Raw genomic sequence first — 18847 nt, forward strand, 5'->3', positions numbered from 1 at the left:
CATTGCAGCCTGACGCCTTCGCCTGTAGCAATGACGTAAAGTCGATGGGATCATTAATTGAGATCATAAGTCAAGCAAAGGACACGGAAGACCAGGGTGGTTGGGCATGACTATTGGGAGTACTGCAGCGGGAAGCAGTCAAGAACTCTGCTCCCGAAAATAACCTATAACAAAAAAGGGAATTTAAAATGATCACCTGGAACACCAGAGGTTATAAGGGTTGTATGTGCCATGAGCAGGAAAATCAAATCTTTGGCTGGCAACCTGGCATGACGTGATCCTATTGCAAGAGACTTGGCGTAGAAAAAAAAAATCAGAATTGATGGTCAAACTACTGTGCAGCAAATGTCCAACAAACATGTGGTTGGAAGGTCCTCCGGTGGACTTCTAGTAGCCACCAGAAATACACAAGTATTGCATACAGACATTGTAAATAGTGATGTGCCTGGTATATTGGGTCTCCAAATTGATCTCAATCTACAGGGCTGCAGTGCTACTGTTCTTCTTATTAACCTGTATTGGAACAGGGGCAAATCTCTCGCCTTGGAAGCAAGACGACGCAGAGCAACACAGGTTCGATCCCTGGGTCCGCGCTTAGAAACCTCTGGGTACTAAGCATGATTTAAATAACCAATTACAACAATACTAGACACATTCTTGGTGAACATATCAGCAATCCTAGGAGATTGGCTATGCCACAATGAAGCTACTATAATACTAGCTGGGGACATGAATACTGAATTGATGGGAAGCAGCAAATAAAGTTTAATGAAAGGCATTGTTCTCTGAATGGGACCTACTGATTGCTAATGGTAACATCATGGGCGACCAGGAAGCAAATTGCACATGGAGAAGTGGTGCCAGGTCTTCGGTGATTGATAATATTGTAATGTCGAGATCCTTGTTTAAAAAATGTACCAACTTGAGTGACCATAACATGGTGGTAGGGACGGTCCCAGTTGAAATAATAACTAAAACAGCTTTCAACTGTAGAATCTGTTGGTAAATGGTGGTAAAAACGGTATCAGGAACTTTAGGAAAGGGGCACTTCCCTAATGGAAAAATTAGAGAGTTCCATCACTCTGGGAAATCAGATGGATTTATTCCAGGTCAGCTGCACAAGTCAGGGGTTTAACCCTTTCCTGTGGGACACAGATGAGCCACTAAGCCAAAGGAAATGGAAAGGGACTCCCCAACATAGATTAGATAACACAGTCAGGAACTAAAAAAAAGAGCCTGGGCGGCAATTAGGCAGTTTAGAAAACTTCCTCTAGAGAATGAGACATACTGAGTATTGAAAAGGAAAATTGACAGCTGGCTCCATTCCCATGAACAGGAACAAGTTCAAAAAGATGGGGAACGATGTTAATTCGTCCAATTAAAAAAGATGCGTGTTGTTTGTGGAGCCGGATAGCTGCACCATTTCAGTTGCAAAGCGAAACACAGACCGGTGCTGCGACTGAAAGCAGATGGTGTATGCAGCGCAGGCTATGAATGGTCCTAATATACCCAGGGTTGACGCTAGAAAGGAGGACGCGTGGAAACGTAGCTTTCAGAAAGAAGATACTGGGCGTGTGATAACACTGGCTTCTAGTTCCAGAGCTCCCGGTAGTAATGGCCTTACTAACACAATCTTTAAAATGAATAAAGAACTAGTGTCTGAGGTTCTATACTTTCCTCTTAAAGACATCATATGCACCCGTGAATTGGCTGAGACGTGGAGACATTCTGTTGTAGTTCCAATATTTATGAAGGGCGATTGGCTGGATCCTATGACTTATCGGCCGATGGCCCTCCTGGATGCTGACAGTAAGACTTTTGCTGCTATTGTATTGCAGAACCTGTAGGAGTGGATCTCTGCTAAGAAAACTTTGCAAAAAAATCAGACTGGCTTTCGTAAAAACATGGTGACATCTTTAAATTGTTTAGTTATGACTACACTAAGATATATTGTGTGGTCCAACCAAGAAACATAGCTGTAAACAGCAATGGCTGATTTCTCCAAGGCCTTCAATACCATAAATCAACACATTTTGTGGTAAAAACATAGACGTTGGGAGATTCCTTGCTCCTTACTGCCAATCTTAGAGAATATACATTTGGAGAACCAAATACAAATTAGATTGGATATGGAAGTAAATATATCTGAACTTATTAAAATTACAAAAGGTCTCAGCCAGGGCTGCACACATGCCCCTTGTCTTTTTAATCTGTATTTGGCTGATCTGCATATCGCCTTGGAGGAAGCATCATTTGTAAGCCCTAAATTGGGAACTGATTGCATCGGCTGGTTGGCTTACACGGATGATGTTATGTTAATGGATTGTACCCCAATTGGCCTCCAGAGGATGTTGACTGCATTGAGTAATTATGCACTTTGCAATGACCTAGTGATTAACCAGATGAAATCTAGTGTCTAGTTTATAAGGTTCCCCAAAAGAGTCGATAATAAATGTATTTGGTACATTAACAAAAATCAAATCAATTTAATGAAAACAACTATTTCTTGGGTCTTTTGTTTAATGGCACAACTCAACACTAGTTACCATATACAATTTTTAGAAAACAAGTTTGCTCAACTGACATATCAAATTAAGAAGATTTTATCTCAATTTAGCAAATTTAGTATAGTCCCATTAATACAATTTTATATTGGGATAGTTGTACCGAAGGCTCTCTATGGTGCTGAAGTTGATCCCTCTTCTTTTACTTCACCTTGGGAAAGGATAGAGGGTAGAGTTTGGAAAAGGGTATTTAATCTGCCATCTCTGTTCCGATATATTAATTGCGATTTGCACTTGGCTTGCAATCCCTGCGCTCCTGGTTTAATTAGCGTGCAATATCAGAGTACAGGAAGGTCATGCTGCCCACTAAAGACTCTCTTTATGAAAACGTGCTAACTACGCTTACCCTGAAAAAATGCAAACTCTTATTGGTAATTGAAGCACTTGCGCAGACACTTTGTCTGAATGTGGTAAAACATTGGAGGACCTCAAGACTAGTCCCCAGCAAGTAAAGGTCTGTAAGGAACAAGTTACTTACCTGTAACTGTTGTTCTCCAGCATGGGTCTGGCATGGATTCACATGCTCATGAATATTCCCCGTCGTCAGGCTGGGAATCCTCGGTAAAGAAAAAACCAGTATCAGTTTCGTTTCTGATCTGTCTTTCGTAGTAATAACCAATCACTGGTCTCTGCGTCATACTGACCACAGCCAATGACTGCCCTCTACCTAAGCACCGCCTCTGGCAGCCATCTTCAGATTTGGAAGCACGTGAAGTGGCAGTATGACCAAGTGAAGAGCCGCAGAGGGGTAGGCGGGAGGGTTCGCATGTGAATCCATGCCAGACCCATGCTGGAGAACAACAGTTACAGGTAAGTAACTTGTTCCTTCTCCAGCATGGGGTCTGGCATGGATTCACATGCTCATGAATAAAGAATACATAGCAGTACACACATGCACAACCACGGGAGGTGGCAAAGGCTCAACATTAAGCATCACATCAACTCAACATTAAGCATCTTACCTCCTCACCAGGCTCACCTCAGGCGAACAGGTTGCGCAGCACTGCTTGGCCGACCCTGGACTCCTCCCTGGAATCCCGGTCGACGCAGTAGAATTTCGTGAAGGTGTGCGTCGACCTCCACGTAGCAGCCCTGCATATGTCCAGCAGGGGCACACCAGATAGGAACGCCGTGGTAGCTGCGATCGCTCTGGTGGAATGGGCTCTCGGACGGCCAGGCAGCGGTCGGTTTGCCAACCGGTGACAGTACATGATACAGCCGGAGAGCCATCTGGAGATGGAAGCCTTCGAGAGAGCCTTCCCCTGATTGACAGGTCCAAAGTTCACAAAGAGTTGTGACGTCTTCCGAAAACCTTTCGTGCGGTCCACGTAGAACTTCAGCGCTCTAGCTACATCCAGCGAGTGCAAAGTCCTCTCAGCCGGCGACGAAGGCGACGGGAAGAACACAGGTAACACCAAGGGTTCGTTGAGATGAAAGTCCGACGGTACCTTGGGCATGAAGGAGGGGTGCGTCCTGAGCACTACCCTCGTGTCGTGGAAAGTCAAGTACGGTGCCTTGCAGGAAAGGGCCTGGATCTCTCCCACTCGTCGTGCGGAGGTGATGGCCACGAGAAAAGCTGTTTTCCACGATAGAAACTTCAACGGGGCCGAGTGCAGAGGCTCGAACGGAGGTCCCATGAGTTTGGTCAGTACCACGTTGAGCTCCCACGCCGGGGCCGGAGCCTTCACCGGCGGGAACGATCTGAACAGTCCCTTCATGAACTCTTTCACCAGACGATGAGACCACAAGGACGTCCTGCCCGTGGTTCTGGTGTATCGGGAGATCGCAGCAAGATGAATCTTGATGGACGCGTGTGCCAGACCAGCTTTGGCCAGCGTCAGCAGGTACGGCAGCACTTGGGGAGCCGTAATCCGTAGAGGGTTAATCTTCTGTGCGTGGCACCAGACAGAGAACCTCTTCCATTTGTGTCCGTAGCATTTAAGAGTCGAGGACGCCCTGGCCTTTGCAAGAACCTCTCTGCAGTCGGCCGGTATGTCGTATCCTCCAAACTCTAGCGCTGCAGGAGCCAGGCCTGCAAGTTCAGCGACTTCGGGTCGTGGTGGAGGATGGCGCCTCCTTCCCTGGAGAGTAGATCCGCGTCCGCCGGCAGCTTGATTGGCGGGGACGCCGACAAGTCCAGAAGGTCCGGGAACCATATCTGCCTCGGCCACGCAGGTGCGACGAGGATCATCCTGCACCGTGACCTCTTGAGCTGGTTGACGAGCCGGATTAGCAGAGGCAAGGGAGGGAACGCGTAGAGGAACAGGCCCTCCCAGGGGAACGAGAAAGCATCGCCCATGCTCCTCGTCTGGGGAAACCTGCTGGCGAACCTCCGGCACTTGGTGTTCGTCGCCGTCGCGAACAGGTCGATCTGGGGTGTGCCCCACCGTCGGAAGAGGCGATCCACCAGATCCTGCCGTAGTTCCCACTCGTGGCACGAGCGCAGCTCCCTGCTGAGTGAGTCGGCGATGGTGTTTTTTATCCCTGCCAGATGAAACGGCACCAGAAGAATCCCTTGGGCGACGGCCCAATGCCACAGGTCCTGCGCCTCCTTGGACAGCGCTGGGGACCTGGTTCCGCCCTGTTTCCTGATGTAAAACATGGTGGTGGTGTTGTCGGTGAAGATCCTCACCACCTTGCCCTTGAGGGACGGAAGGAAGGACCTGAGGGCCCAAAACACTGCACGGAGCTCCAGGACGTTGATATGCAGGGACTTCTCCGTCGGGAGCCAGAGTCCCCTTGCGTGCAGATTTTCGGTGTGCGCTCCCCACCCTTCTAGGGAGGCATCCGTGGTCACAGTCACCTGGTGGGCTGGGGTCTGGAAGTCCATGCCCGCCGTCAGATGCGCGCGGGTGCCCCACCACCGTATCGCTCGTCGGAAACTCTCGTCGAGCTTGATCCTTTCCTCGAAGCTGCCCGTCGTCTGGATCCAGCGCGCATCCAGGAACTCTTGCAACGGGCGCATCCGGAGCCTGCACATGGGAATGAGGTAGATGCAGGAAGACATCATCCCGAGGAGGGACTTGATGGACCTCACCTTGGCCGCGTCGGCCACCAACATCCGTTGCACCTTGCCCAAGATGGTCCTGGTCCTCTCCTCCGACGGGGAGGCCAGAAGGGACACTGTGTCGAGCCTCGCTCCCAGAAACAGTGCGACTTGCGCGGGCACCAGGTGGGATTTGGCGTAGTTCACGGAGAATCCCAGGTCCGTGAGGAGTTGGACGGTCCTTGCCGTGTGGACCACGGCGAGCTCCCTCGTCTTGGCGCGGATGAGCCAGTCGTCCAGGTAGGGGTAGACGTGAATCCCCTCGCGGCGCAGCTGCGCCGCCACCGGTGCGAGGCACTTGGTGAAAACCCTGGGTGCCGACCGCAGTCCGAAGGGAAGGGCTTTGAACTGGTAATGACGCCCTTGGACCACGAATCTGAGGAATTTTCGGTGCCCCTTTAGGATGGGAATGTGGAAGTAGGCATCCTCCAAATCCAACGACGATAGGAAGTCTCCTTCCTCCAGCTGACCCAGGACGTGCTGGAGGGTGACCATCCGGAACTTCTGCGCCTTGATGAACTTGTTCAGGCGTCGCAGGTCCAGGATGGGGCGCCATCCTCCCGTCTTCTTCTTCACGAGGAAGTAACGCGAGTAGACTCCGGAGCCCCGAAGCCTCTTTGGGACGAGTTCGATGGCGCCCTTCCTGAGCATCGCCTTTACCTCCAGGAGAAGTTGAGGGACGTGAAGTTCTTTCCTGGCCACGGGGGGGACGCGCGGGCACCTTCTTTGAAACTCGAGCGCGTGGCCCCGGGCCAGGGCGTCCAGCACCCAACGGTCGGTGGAGATGGACTCCCACACGCTGACGAAGCCCGCCAGCCGGCCTCCCACCGGGGTGCTTCGGTGGGGGCCCGACCCCACGGCCGGTTCAATCCTGCTTGGACGCGGCCTTGCCGCCTTGGCCCCCTTGGCGACGACGGCGGGGGCCGCCAGACTTGCCTCGTCCTCTGTAGGCCTCTTGCGACGACGAGCGGGCCGCTTGACGGTAGGAAGCGAAACCGCCGCCGGAACCTTTGGAGGCGCCCTTGCCTCCGCCGCTCCGAAAGGGCGTCCGCCGTTGCTGCAGCACTCCAAGGGCCCGGGCCGTCTCCGTATCCGCCTTGATGGCCTGAAGGGAATCGTCCACTGTCTTCCCAAACAGGTTGTTCCCGTCGAAGGGCATGTCCAGGACCCTGTTCTGGACGTCCTGCCGAAAGTCCGTAGCCTTGAGCCATCCGCGCCGTCGAAGGCAAACGCCGTTGCCCATCTGGCGGAACCCAGTGTCGGCGATGTCCGTCGCCACGGTGATGGCGTGGTCCGAGGCCACCTCACCTTCCTGCAGGATCTCAAGGGCCTCCGCCCTCTTGTCGTCCGGCAGAAAATCCAGCAGGGGAGCTATCTTGTACCAGAGTTCCCTGTCGTAGCGGGCCACGATGGCCAAGGCGTTGGCCGCTTTAATCGTCGTCGCCGCCGACGAGATGACTCTGCGTCCCATGGCATCCAATTTCTTTCCCTCGCCGTCCGGCGGGGAAGTCGACGTGGAGGCCGCACCCCCCCCCGCTTTCTTCCTGGCTGCCGCGGAGACGACGGAGTCCGGGGTAGGCTGCGCCCGGAGGCATAGGGGGGCCGAGTCCGGGACCCGGTACTTTTTCTCGTACCGGTCTCTTTTCGCTGGCGTCGTGGAAGGGTTCTTGAGGAGGGAAAGGCCCTCATCCCAAATGTCGTCCAACAGAGGCACTGCGAGGACCGTCTTCCTCTTGGTCTCGCGCCGTTGGTAAAGGAAGCCTTCCTTTTTCTTCTCCTCAGGGCAGAGTTGGAAAAGCTCGGATGCCCTGGCGATCATTGAGTGGAACGATCCAATCTCGTCGGGCGGAGAAGCCCTGGGGGGAGGCGACGACGGAAAATCCTCGTCGTATGCCTCGTCGTCCGTACCCGTCGCTGCCGTGTCAGTCCCCGTATCATCCCCTCGGGTGGACGGGGAGGAGGGCTGGATGGGGCGCGATGGTTGAAAAGGAGGCGGTGGATGGATCCTTCTTTTCTTGGTAGGGGGAACACCAGAAGGTCCCGGTTCTGGATCCCCCGACGGGAGAGGTTCCTCCGTCGGTAACGGTAGTCTCGTCCTTATCTCGGAGCATAAGGACTGTATAGCCAACAAAATGGCCGCTGAGTTGTCCTGCGGCGCTGGCAGAGGGGAATCCGACGGGCGAGCAGGGGCCCCGTCGGTATCCTCGACGATGTCGTCGTCGTCACCTGCGTCGGGGCCCATTCCGACGGGCTGGTCTTGTTCCACGCCTAGGCCGTGGCTTAAGACCTCGATCAGTTCCTCTTCTGAGGTTGAGGCCGAATCTCCGACGACGCCCTGCCCCCCCTTCTTCCCCACGGAGGGTTTCACGGGGGTCCTATCGATGGGCACGAAAGAAGACTCCCTCCGAGGAGGCAGGGAGATTCTGGGCCCCGAGGCCGCCACCACTGGTGCAGCCTCCACAGGCTGGGCCAGGGCCGCCGCGACCGTTTCGATAGAGGGCTTGGTCGAATGGATCAAGGCCTTCACCACCTTAGGTGCGCTCACCGCCTTATCCTTGAGGGAGGGGGCACTGCCACGCTCCTCCTCTGCCTTAGAGCTCGACCGGGGTCTCTCCAGGAGCTTCGCCGGGTGCTCGGCCTTCCTCTTACCCGACCCAGAGCGTTGGCTCGTGGTTGATGGTGCCGGGGAGGGTGCGCCCTGCCTGGCGCCCGTAGAGCCCGACCGTTCGGCGCTCCCGGTGCCAGCGGACTCGCGGTGCTTGGCCTTATGTTGGGCCCCCGTCGCCGGGGCGCCCTCAAAGGTCTTAGAAGACCGCTCAGATTTCTTCTTCTTCTCGCCAGACGGGCTCTTACCCTCCAGCCAGCTGGCGAGACGTTGATGGCGGTCCTTCATGGTCCGTTCCGACATGTTGCCGCAAAACGCACAGTCCTTCTCCACGTGCGTCTTGTCCCCATGAAGGCAGTAAAGGCAGAAAGAGTGTTCGTCCTCCTTGAAGACGTTCTGCAGCTGGCATCCAGGGCAGGCCCTGAACAGCTTTCCGGGCGTCGAGCTTCCCTTCTCCTGGGCCATCTCCGAGACCGGGCCTGAGAAGCTTCTGGAGTCCTCCGAAGTGTAGCTCGACGAAATCTTCACCCTTGAGGGGCACAGATGAATCCGACACGGGTCCCCGTTGATCGGATGTAGGATCGGTGGAGCTTGAGGCTCTTTTGACCGAAAGAATCGAAGTTTTTGTGAAAAAGCGCGAAAAAATAGCACTAACGCTCGAGAGCAATAGCACGAGGATCCCAACACATGAACGTGCGGTAAAAATCTGAAGATGGCTGCCAGAGGCGGTGCTTAGGTAGAGGGCAGTCATTGGCTGTGGTCAGTATGACGCAGAGACCAGTGATTGGTTATTACTACGAAAGACAGATCAGAAACGAAACTGATACTGGTTTTTTCTTTACCGAGGATTCCCAGCCTGACGACGGGGAATATTCATGAGCATGTGAATCCATGCCAGACCCCATGCTGGAGAAAATACTGGATAGAAACCAGAAATTACCATTTGCAGTCTTCCTTCTCTAGAACTGATAAACCACTGGGTAACTTGCCCAAATATCATGAACAGTTCCTGTGCCCCTTTTATTGTGAACAGTTTTAAAGATTTTGCTTAAAGCTTCTTCCAACTGGGGAGGTTTTATCAGATCGTTTCATTCTGATTTAACAGAGGAGAAGTGTGGATTCTGCACGCTGTAGGGGCACAGTCCCTCAAACACATCATGGTAAATCGCACAGGTTTGGTTGAAATTAGATCTACATTTTTGGGAAGGTTTTTTAGAAAATGTGCTTCCATGGCCCAAAATGATATGTGGGAAAGGATTAATGCAGGCATTGAGGAATATTTAACTACAGGAATTGTTCGGATGCTGCTGGATAATGGAATTGCGGGCAAAGGTAATGTACACGTTCAAAGCAGGGCGGTGCCCTGTTAATAGCGATGATGATGTACTGTCATTAATGGCTTTATACGATGATTGATGAAATGGTTTTTAACTTATCCTCTTTCTTATTTTTGCTTTTTTATTTGATGTATTGATGTTTTAAAATGCAGATTTAATGTAATGTATTTTTGTGAAAGATCACCCGGCTGGTTCTCCTTATTCAACTCACTTTTCCATTCAGGACAGGAACCCTGTGTCCCACTCGTTTGAAAGTTTACCTGTCACCACTGCCCGCCCACCTGTATGTCTTTGCATGGCTTATACCCTTAAACGCTCCAGCCTAACTCCACCCTTCCTTCTTTCACCCCTGCCTACCTCTGCCCTCCCTCCTCCCTGTGGATCTCTGCCCTGCCCTGTCATATCCCTGACTCCCTCTGCCCTTTCCACTTTCCTCCATACCTACCATTCCCTTTTCTTCCTCAACCCAGCCTACCTCTTTCCTTCCTCTCTAATCCCTAATTACTTCCACCTTCCCTGCCTGATCCTTGCCTCCCTCTACCCCCTCTACCCTCATCCCTGCCTACCCCTGCACCTCCATCATCCCTGCCTGCATGTGCCCTTTCCTCACTCATTCCAGCTGACCTCTTTTCCCTTCTTACCCCTTCCCTCCCTCATTTCTGCCTACCTCTGCCCATCCCTCCCTCTATCCTACCTATCTCTGTCCTTCCCTCCCTCATACCTACCTACCTCTGTCCTGCCTCCCTCATCTCTGTCTACCTCTGCCCTTACCCTTCACCCCTTCTTACCTCTGAACTTCCCTCCCTCATCCCTGCCTACCACTGTCTTTACCTCTCTCTTCCCTTCCTACCCCTTCACTCCCTCAGCCCTAACTACCTCTACCTTTCTCTCCCTCACCCCTGCCTACCTATGACCGTCCCTCCCTCTACCCTGCCCCTCTCTGCTTTTCCCTCCATCATCCCTGCCTACCTTTACCCTTCCCATACACCCCTTCTTACCTTTCAACCTCACCCTCCATCATCCCTGACTACCTCTGTTTTCACGGTTTCAGCCAAAAAGACTAAATCCAAATGACCTACCCATATAAAAGTTCGAAAATAGGTACCACCAAACGTTCTACCTACCAAAAGTTTGACTTTTGGTTGGGTAGGTCATTTGGATTCAGTCTAGGTCTGCGGGGGCTGCAGGGCTGTCCCACCAACCCCTGCTTACTATACTGTGGGCAGAGGCTGCAGGGGTGTGCGCCGCAGCTGTCCTGCAATCACGAAAAAAAAGGAAAGGACGCTGCAGCGCCGGTTACCGATCACGAAAGTGAAAGGGAACCAGAGTTGCAGGGACACAGCGCATCGGAATGAAAGGTAAGTGGGGCTGGGGGATGTTGGGTGTGTGGGTGGGTTGTTAGTGTTTCTATAGATTTGGGGTTGTTTTACCGTGGATGTCCGAAATGGAAATGTACAAACAATTTTGTATAACGTACATTTCTCATGCGGTCATTTCCATCACAGACATTTCATCTGAGGTAAAACAACCCCAAATCCTCTTCACTCCTTCATCCCTAACTACCTCTGCCCTTTTCTCGCTCATTCCTGCCCACCTCTACCCTGTCGGCCTCATCCCTGCCTCCCTTTACCCCTTCCTCCCTCATCCCTGCCTAGCTTTGCCCATCCATCATCCATAATTACCTCTGCCCTTCTCTCATTCTTTAAATCCTCTGTCTTCACTCCATCATCCCTGCCTATGCCCACCCCTTCCCTCCCTCATTTCTGCCCATCTCTGGCCTTTCCTTCCTCATCCCTGTCTACCTCTCCCCTTCCTCTTTACCCCTTCTTACTTCTGCTCTTTCCCCCCTCATCCCTGTTTACCTCTGCCATTCACATTCACCTCTTCTTACCTCTGCCCTTCGCTCCCTTATCCCTGTCTACCTCTGCCCTTCTCTCCCTTATCTCCCTTCTCTCTCTTATCTCTGCCTTCGCTCCCACATCAGTGCTTACTCCTATCATTCCCTTTCACATCCTTGCCTACCTTTGCCCTTAACCCCCTTGTCTCTATTGATCTCTCCCCCTTCCCTATCTTATCTCTGATTACCTCTGCCCTTCCCACCCACATTCTTGTCTATCTCTAACTCTACCCTTTGCTGCCTCATTCGTGCCTCCCTCTAGCCCGTTCTCCCTCATCCCTGCCCAACTTTGCCTGTCTATCATCTCTGCCTACCCTCATCCCTGCCTACCCCTGCATTTACCTCTCTACCCTTCCTACCCCTTGCCTACCTCATTTCTGCCTACCTCTGCCCTTCCCTTCCTCATCCCTGCCTACTGCCCTGTCATTCTTTCCCTCTTCCTTGCCTACCTATTCCCTTCCCTCCTTCATTTCTGTCTCATCCTGCCTACTCTTACCATTACCTTTCTCATCCATGCCTGTATCTGCCCTGCCCTCATCCCTGCCTACCTCTGCCCTTCTGTCCCTCAACCCTGCCTACTCCTACCATTGCCTTTATCATCCAGGTTGGCCTCTGCCCTTCCCTCACCCAGAAGGGGAGCAGGTGTAGGTGGATCTAGGTCACATGGCCTAAGCACCACCCACCTTCTTAGCCCTGCCTCTTCTTTCCTGCTCTTAACTCTTAGATCAAGAGCGTCTCTCGCATCCGAAGCGAAGGGCAGACAAAGAATAGGGCAATTCCCGTTTGGACCTGTTCGTACCAGGAGGACCCAGGACCTGACCCCCTGCTCAGACAGCAGGTAAACGTGCACCAACATGGGTTTACTCCCTCTGTCCCCACAGGCCATCCCCGCCCCCTCAAGTCCCCCCGTGATGTTCCATTGTGCCTCCCCTTCCCGCACACGTGTTGCCTGTTTTGCTTGATTCTTCTACCCTGCTCCCCCTTACCCCCTCCAGCCTACCTCTGCAGGAGTCTGTCCTGATACATTCTGGTTTCACTATCACTGTCTTGTGGCCAATGCTGGGTTTCACTTTTATGGACTTCATTCTTTCACGATGCGTCACCCTTTCTCAACTCTCTTGCTGGACTTCCTTTGCATCTTGAACTCATGGTGGCCCTGAATCATGCTGTTCCCATCTTCATCTTGTATCCTGGCTTGCAACATTATGTGTTACTACTGACTTGTGCAATTGTATTCGCTCTCCCCTCTTGCGTCTCCACTCTTTTGACTGCTTACTCTCTGTTCTCTCCTCCCCTCTGCCTTGTCCTACCTCCTCCCCTCCTCCCCTTACTTTTTTCTATGCACTTACTCTATCAGAATTGTCCCTGGACCTAGTATGATAGCAACCTTGTCTATCCTCTCCCTCCTCCACTTACTTGTTATCCTCCCCCCCCCTCCAGCACTACCTGAAATGTCATCAGGCCTAGTACGATAGTCACTTGTTTTGTTTCTCCCCTCCCTCTCTGCACCCTTCTCCCTCACTTTTGTTTTTCTCTGGCTCTACCAGAAATGTCGTCAGACCTAGTACGGTAGTCGCCTGTCTGTTTCCCTTTCCTTCCCACTCTCCCCCTCCCTTATCTAAGTCTTAGCTCTTGCACTATCTGGAATGTCGTCAGACCGAGTACAACAGTTAATTTCACATCCTTACTGTTCATGGCCTGTAAGAATGTCATTGCATTTTCCCTTGTTCCCTCCCTTGCCTTGAGGCGCTTTGTAACACATTGTTGCAAAGCGCAGTATAGGCAGTATATAAATAAACTATCAAATCATATACATGCCTACCTCTTCCCTTCCTTCCATCATCCCTGCTTACCTCTGCCCTTCTCTCCCCCAACGCTGCCTACTCCTACCATTGCCTTTCTCATCCAGGTTTGTTTGTTTGTTTGTTTATTCATTTATATTGCGCGCCAGACCCAAAGGTATGAGGGCGCAAGCGCAGCAAGGTTTTTCTCAGCTTGGTTACAGTGCTGAACAGTAATTTACAGTGTGTATATAGGTTGATACAGTTGGCCTCTGCCCTTCCCTCCCTCATTCATGCCTACCTCTTCCCTTCCTTCCCTCATCCCTGCCTACCTTTGCCCTTCTCTCCCCCAACGCTGCCTACTCCTACCATTGCCTTTCTCATCCAGGTTTGTTTGTTTGTTTGTTTATTCATTTATATTGCGCGCCAGACCCAAAGGTATGAGGGCGCAGGCGCAGCAAGGTTTTTCTCAGCTTGGTTACAGTGCTGAACAGTAATTTACAGTGTGTATATAGGTTGATACAGTTGGCCTCTGCCCTTCCCTCCCTCATTCACGCCTACCTCTTCCCTTCCTTCCATCATCCCTGCTTACCTCTGCCCTTCTCTCCCCCAACGCTGCCTACTCCTACCATTGCCTTTCTCATCCAGGTTTGTTTGTTTGTTTGTTTATTCATTTATACTGCGCGCCAGACCCAAAGGTATGAGGGCGCAGGCGCAGCAAGGTTTTTCTCAGCTTGGTTACAGTGCTGAACAGTAATTTACAGTGTGTATATAGGTTGATACAGTTGGCCTCTGCCCTTCCCTCCCTCATTCATGCCTACCTCTCCCCTCCCTTCCCTCATCCCTGCCTATCTCTGCCCTTCTCTCCCTCATCCCTGCCGCCCTCTGCCCTTCCATCATCCCAGTCTACTCCTGCCCTTCTCTCCCCAAACGCTGCCTACTCCTACCATTGCCTTTCTCATCCAGGTTGGCCTCTGCCCTTCCCTCCCTCATTAATGCCTACCTCTTCCCTTCCTTCCCTCATCCCTGCCTACGTCTGCCCTTCTCTCCCTCATCCCTACCTACTTCTGCCCTTCTCTCCCTCATCCCTGCCGCCCTCTGCCCTTCCATCATCCCAGCCTACCCCTTCCCTTCTCTCCCCCAACCCTGCCTACTCCTACCATTGCCTTTCTCATCCAGGTTGGCCTCTGCACTTCCCTCCCTCATTCATGCCTACCTCTTCCCTTCCTTCCCTCATCCCTGCCTACGTCTGCCCTTCTCGCCCTCATCCCTGCCGCCCTCTGCCCTTCCATCATCCCAGCCTACCCCTGCCCTTCTCGCCCTCATCCCTGCCTACCTCTGCCCTTCTCTCCCTCATCCCTGACGCCCTCTGCCCTTTCATCACCCCAGCCTACCCCTGCCCTTCTCTCCCCCAACGCTGCCTACTCCTACCATTGCCTTTCTCATCCCTGCCGCCCTCTGCCCTTCCATCATCCAAGCCTACCCCTGCCCTTCTCTCCCCCAACGCTGCCTACTCCTAGCGTTGCCTTTCTCATCCAGGTTGGCCTCTGCCCTTCCCTCCCTCATTCATGCCTACCTCTTCCCTTCCTTCCCTCAGCCCTGCCTACCTCTGCCCTTCTCGCCATAATCCCTGCCGCCCTCTGCCCTTCCATCATCCAAGCCTACCCCTGCCCTTCTCTCCCCCAACCCTGCCTACTCCTAACATTGCCTTTCTCATCCAGGTTGGCCTCTGCCCTTCCCTCCCTCATTTCTGCCTACCTCTTCCCTTCCTTCCCTCATCCCTGCCTACCTCTGCCCTTCTCGCCCTCATCCCTGCCTACCTCTGCCATTCTCGCCCTCATCCCTGACGCCCTCTGCCCTGCCATCTTTTGCTCTGTTTGGCTACATCCTATTCTCCCCCCTATCTATGTTCACATGTGTGCTGGCTTTTATATAGCAGTAACCCAGAGAGATGCACAACAAGGTACAGTATTAGGGTACTCTAATAAGGACACATTTAGAAAGATAGACTATTACGGCTACAGTTGGTAAGGCTGAGAGAAGTATGGGATTTGTGTATGGGATTTGTGTATGGGATGTGTGTATGGGATTTGCACGGGATTTGTGTATGAGATTTGTGTATGGGATTTGTGTATAGTATTTGTGTATGAGATTTGTGTATGGGATTTGTGTATGGGATGTGTGTATGGGATTTGTGTATGGGATCTGTATGGGATTTGTGTATGGGATTTGCATGGGATTTGTGTATGGGATTTCTGTATGGGATGTGTGTATGGGATGTGTGTATGGGATTTGTGTATGGGATTTGTGTATGGGATTTGTATGGGATTTGTATATGGGATTTGTGTATGGGATGTGTGTATGGGATTGTTGCATGGGATTTGTGTATGGGATTTGTGTATGGGATTTGTATGGGATTTGTGTATGGGATTTGTGTATGGGATTTGTGTATGGGATTTGTGTATGGGATTTGCTTGGGATTTGTGTATGGGATTTGCTTGGGATTTGTGTATGGGATTTGTGTATGGTATTTGTATGGGATTTGTGTATGGGATTTGCATGAGATTTGTGTATGGGATTGTTGCATGGGATTTGTGTATGGGATTTGTGTATGGGATTTGCATGGGATTTGTGTATGGGATTTGCTTGGGATTTGTGTATGGGATTATAAAGTGCAGACCTAGCTGGGAATCATCGGGGTGCTGTACTTAGGGGGGACACAAGGGATTACAGCGGGTCACAGTCGGGGGGTGCAGGATAGAGAGGGAAATGGGACCGAATTCTTGACTAATGTGTCGTTGGATCCTCAAATGTGCTTCTGTTGAGCCTATATTCCTGTGAGATTCACATACTCTGGCCCACCTAACTACACTGTTGGGTCCCTGGGTCTGTGACAGGGATTCTTTCCTTTGCCTTCTTCTACTTCCGGGATCGTATCCGACTGTACCCTAACCTTCCTTTCAGTACATAGCCTCTTTTTTTCCATTCTCTGTCTGCCTCAGTCCTTACCTCCTCTTTCTGGTAACCTACTTCCTGCCTGCCACCGCTTGTACTGTGGTGCCCTCCTGCACTCCCTGCACCGCCGCTTTCTGCACTAAGCGCACTCAATCCAGCACTTCCCCTTTCCCTCTGCTTGGACACCACTCTCCTCTTACTATCACCACCTCTTTCCACTCTCCAGCTGAGCAGGTACAAGTGCCTGAGGTACTTGGAAAAGACTCTACTCCTGTCATAGCGTGGGCTTCTCCCCAGTCATGACTCCACATGCAGGGTGGAGGGAGAGGAGGGCAGGGGTAGGTAGGGATGGGGGAGGAAACGGCTGAGGTAGGCTGGGATGGTAGAAGGGTAGAGGGTGCCAGGGTCCCTGCAGCCTGGTGCAATGGAAGGCTGCTGTCTCACCCTAGCCAAGGGCTCAATGTTGCGGGCAGTTGCCCTCATGGAAAACCTAGCATCTTCATAAGGAATCGTGCAGTGGATCCAATCATTATGAGAGATCCTTTAATGGGATTGCCCAAGTGAGATCGAGGCCCCTTCCGGAATTCTGTGTAAAATTGAGACTCGTTCACTGGAGGGGAACACTGCTGACTTTAGTTCCAAGACCTCTTGGCAAACACAAGCTCTGTCAAACTGGACACCACTTAAGGCACCCTCCTGTGGTTTTCATGACCCCCATGACCCCTTAGGGGGAGATCTCTAATGTCAGACTCATGATCCTTGGGGGCGATACTTCACGTGAAATCATTAACTATTGAAGCAAATCACAGTTGTCATATTGGTGATAATTTGAGGGAGGTCTCCCCTTCGCATGCACTAAAAATGAACAGGTTTCTAAAGTAGCACTGCAAGATGCACGCCCCTTGGGGGACAGCCACTAGTCTGGCTTAAGACCTCTGGGGGTTACCCACTATAGCATAATGAGAAACTGGGGAATAGTCATTAGACGGGACTGAGCACACTTTGGGGATAGACACAACACCAGACAGATGACGTTTGGTCGAACAGTCAGTCACTGTGCTGAAGTGGACTGAGTACATTTTTGGGGAATATCCACTGTGCGGGATTAAGGACTCCTAGGGGATATGCAACTTCACCAGGCTGGGGGCCTTTGGGGACAGCCACTACGCTGGACTGAGTGCCTTTTGGGGAATATCCACTGTGCCAGAATAAAGACTCATAGGGGATATGCAACATCACCAGGCTGGGCGCCTTTGGGGACAGCCACTACGCTGGACTGAGTGCCTTTTGGGGAATATCCACTGTGCCAGAATAAAGACTCATAGGGGATATGCAACTTCACCAGGCTGGGGGCCTTCGGGGGACAGCCACTACGCTGGACTGAGTGCCTTTTGGGGAATATCCACTGTGCCGGATTAAGGACTCCTAGGGGATATGCAACATCACCAGACTGGGCGCCTTTGGGGGACAGCCACTTTGCCAGAATGTGGACACTTTGGTTACCTTCGGCCTCCAGGCATTGATCCGTCCCTGCAGGTTGAGTCTTGCTAAACCCGGTTCCCAGGTAGCGAAGACAGTATCCACGTAGGACGAGGCTTTGATCTGCTTGTTCTCAATGGCTTTGCTCTCCATTCCAAGGGGCATTGAACAGCCTAGAAAAGAAGACGAGGTAAGTGAGTAAGTCGGCACAGAGAGGGAGGGAGAGAGAGAGAGGGAGAGCGACAGAGACAGAGAGAGAGAGGGGGAAAAGGAGAGAGAAAGAGATCGCGAGAGAGAGCAAGAGCGAAAAAAGAGAGAGAGGAGGAAAGAGCATTGAGAGAGCGAGAGAGAGAAAGAGACAGACAATGAGAGAGGGAAAGAGAGAGAAAGAGAAAGAGAGATAGTAAAAGAGAGAAGGGGAAAATGAGAGAGAGAAAGTGAGATAAAGAGAGCGAGAGAGACAGAGAGAGAGAGAGAGAGGGAGAGAGAGAGAGAGAGAGAGAGAGAGACATAGAGAAAGAGGGAAATATACAGAGAGAGAGAGAGTGAGAGAAAGAGAGAAAGAGGGAAAGAGAGTGAGAAAAAGAGAAAGAGAGAGTGGGAAAGAGAGAGAAAGACAGAGAAAGAGAGCGAGAGAGCGAAAGAGAGTGAGAGAGAGGGGGAAGAGAGAGGGAAAGTGAGAGAGAGAATGGGGAAGAGAGAGAGAGAGAGAGTGAACAAGAAAGAAAGAGAGAGAGATAGACCATGGTATCACAAAGAGGACTGCAGTGTTTGTGGAGAGAATTGTATGTTAAGCATGGAGACGTGCAAGTGTGTGCGTGTGTCCAGTAAGCATCACTGATTGCCAGAGGCGTTGCTAGGGGGGGGCTCAGGGGGCTATAGCCCCTGGTCTTTTGGTTGTAGCCCTGGATAGTATCCCAGGAGCTACAGCCAAAAGGCTAGCTAGCCCCCAGTCCCAACAGTTCCGACATTAGCTTAGCCCCGGGTTTTATCCAGCACTAGCAACACCCCTGATTGCACCCAGTGTCGAGATGGATTCAGCCCTGGGCGAGGGTTCTGAGAGGCCGCCCAGGTTATTGAACTGGGCAATTGGCACTTTGGTCTAGCCAGACACTGTCAAGGTAATGTAGACTGAGCGGGAAGTCAGCCTTCAGGGCAGATGGGGTGTGCGCAATAGTGCAGC

The 18847-nt window shown here is 51.9% G+C and overlaps 1 protein-coding gene across 1 annotated transcript in view; it reads right to left on the reverse strand.

Annotated features, from left to right (window-relative positions):
- The window catches only part of F8 (coagulation factor VIII), a 906500-nt gene that overhangs the window by 49567 nt on the left and 838086 nt on the right, over positions 1-18847 (reverse strand). The window contains exon 24 of the mRNA XM_069648978.1: positions 17689-17837. Coding sequence (XP_069505079.1) covers positions 17689-17837 — 149 coding nt within the window. The remainder of the gene's footprint in view (positions 1-17688; positions 17838-18847) is intronic.

The sequence above is a fragment of the Ambystoma mexicanum genome, chromosome 2q, assembly GCF_040938575.1.
Source record: "Ambystoma mexicanum isolate Mex_15411 chromosome 2q, UKY_AmexF1_1, whole genome shotgun sequence".
Taxonomy (NCBI): domain Eukaryota; kingdom Metazoa; phylum Chordata; class Amphibia; order Caudata; family Ambystomatidae; genus Ambystoma; species Ambystoma mexicanum.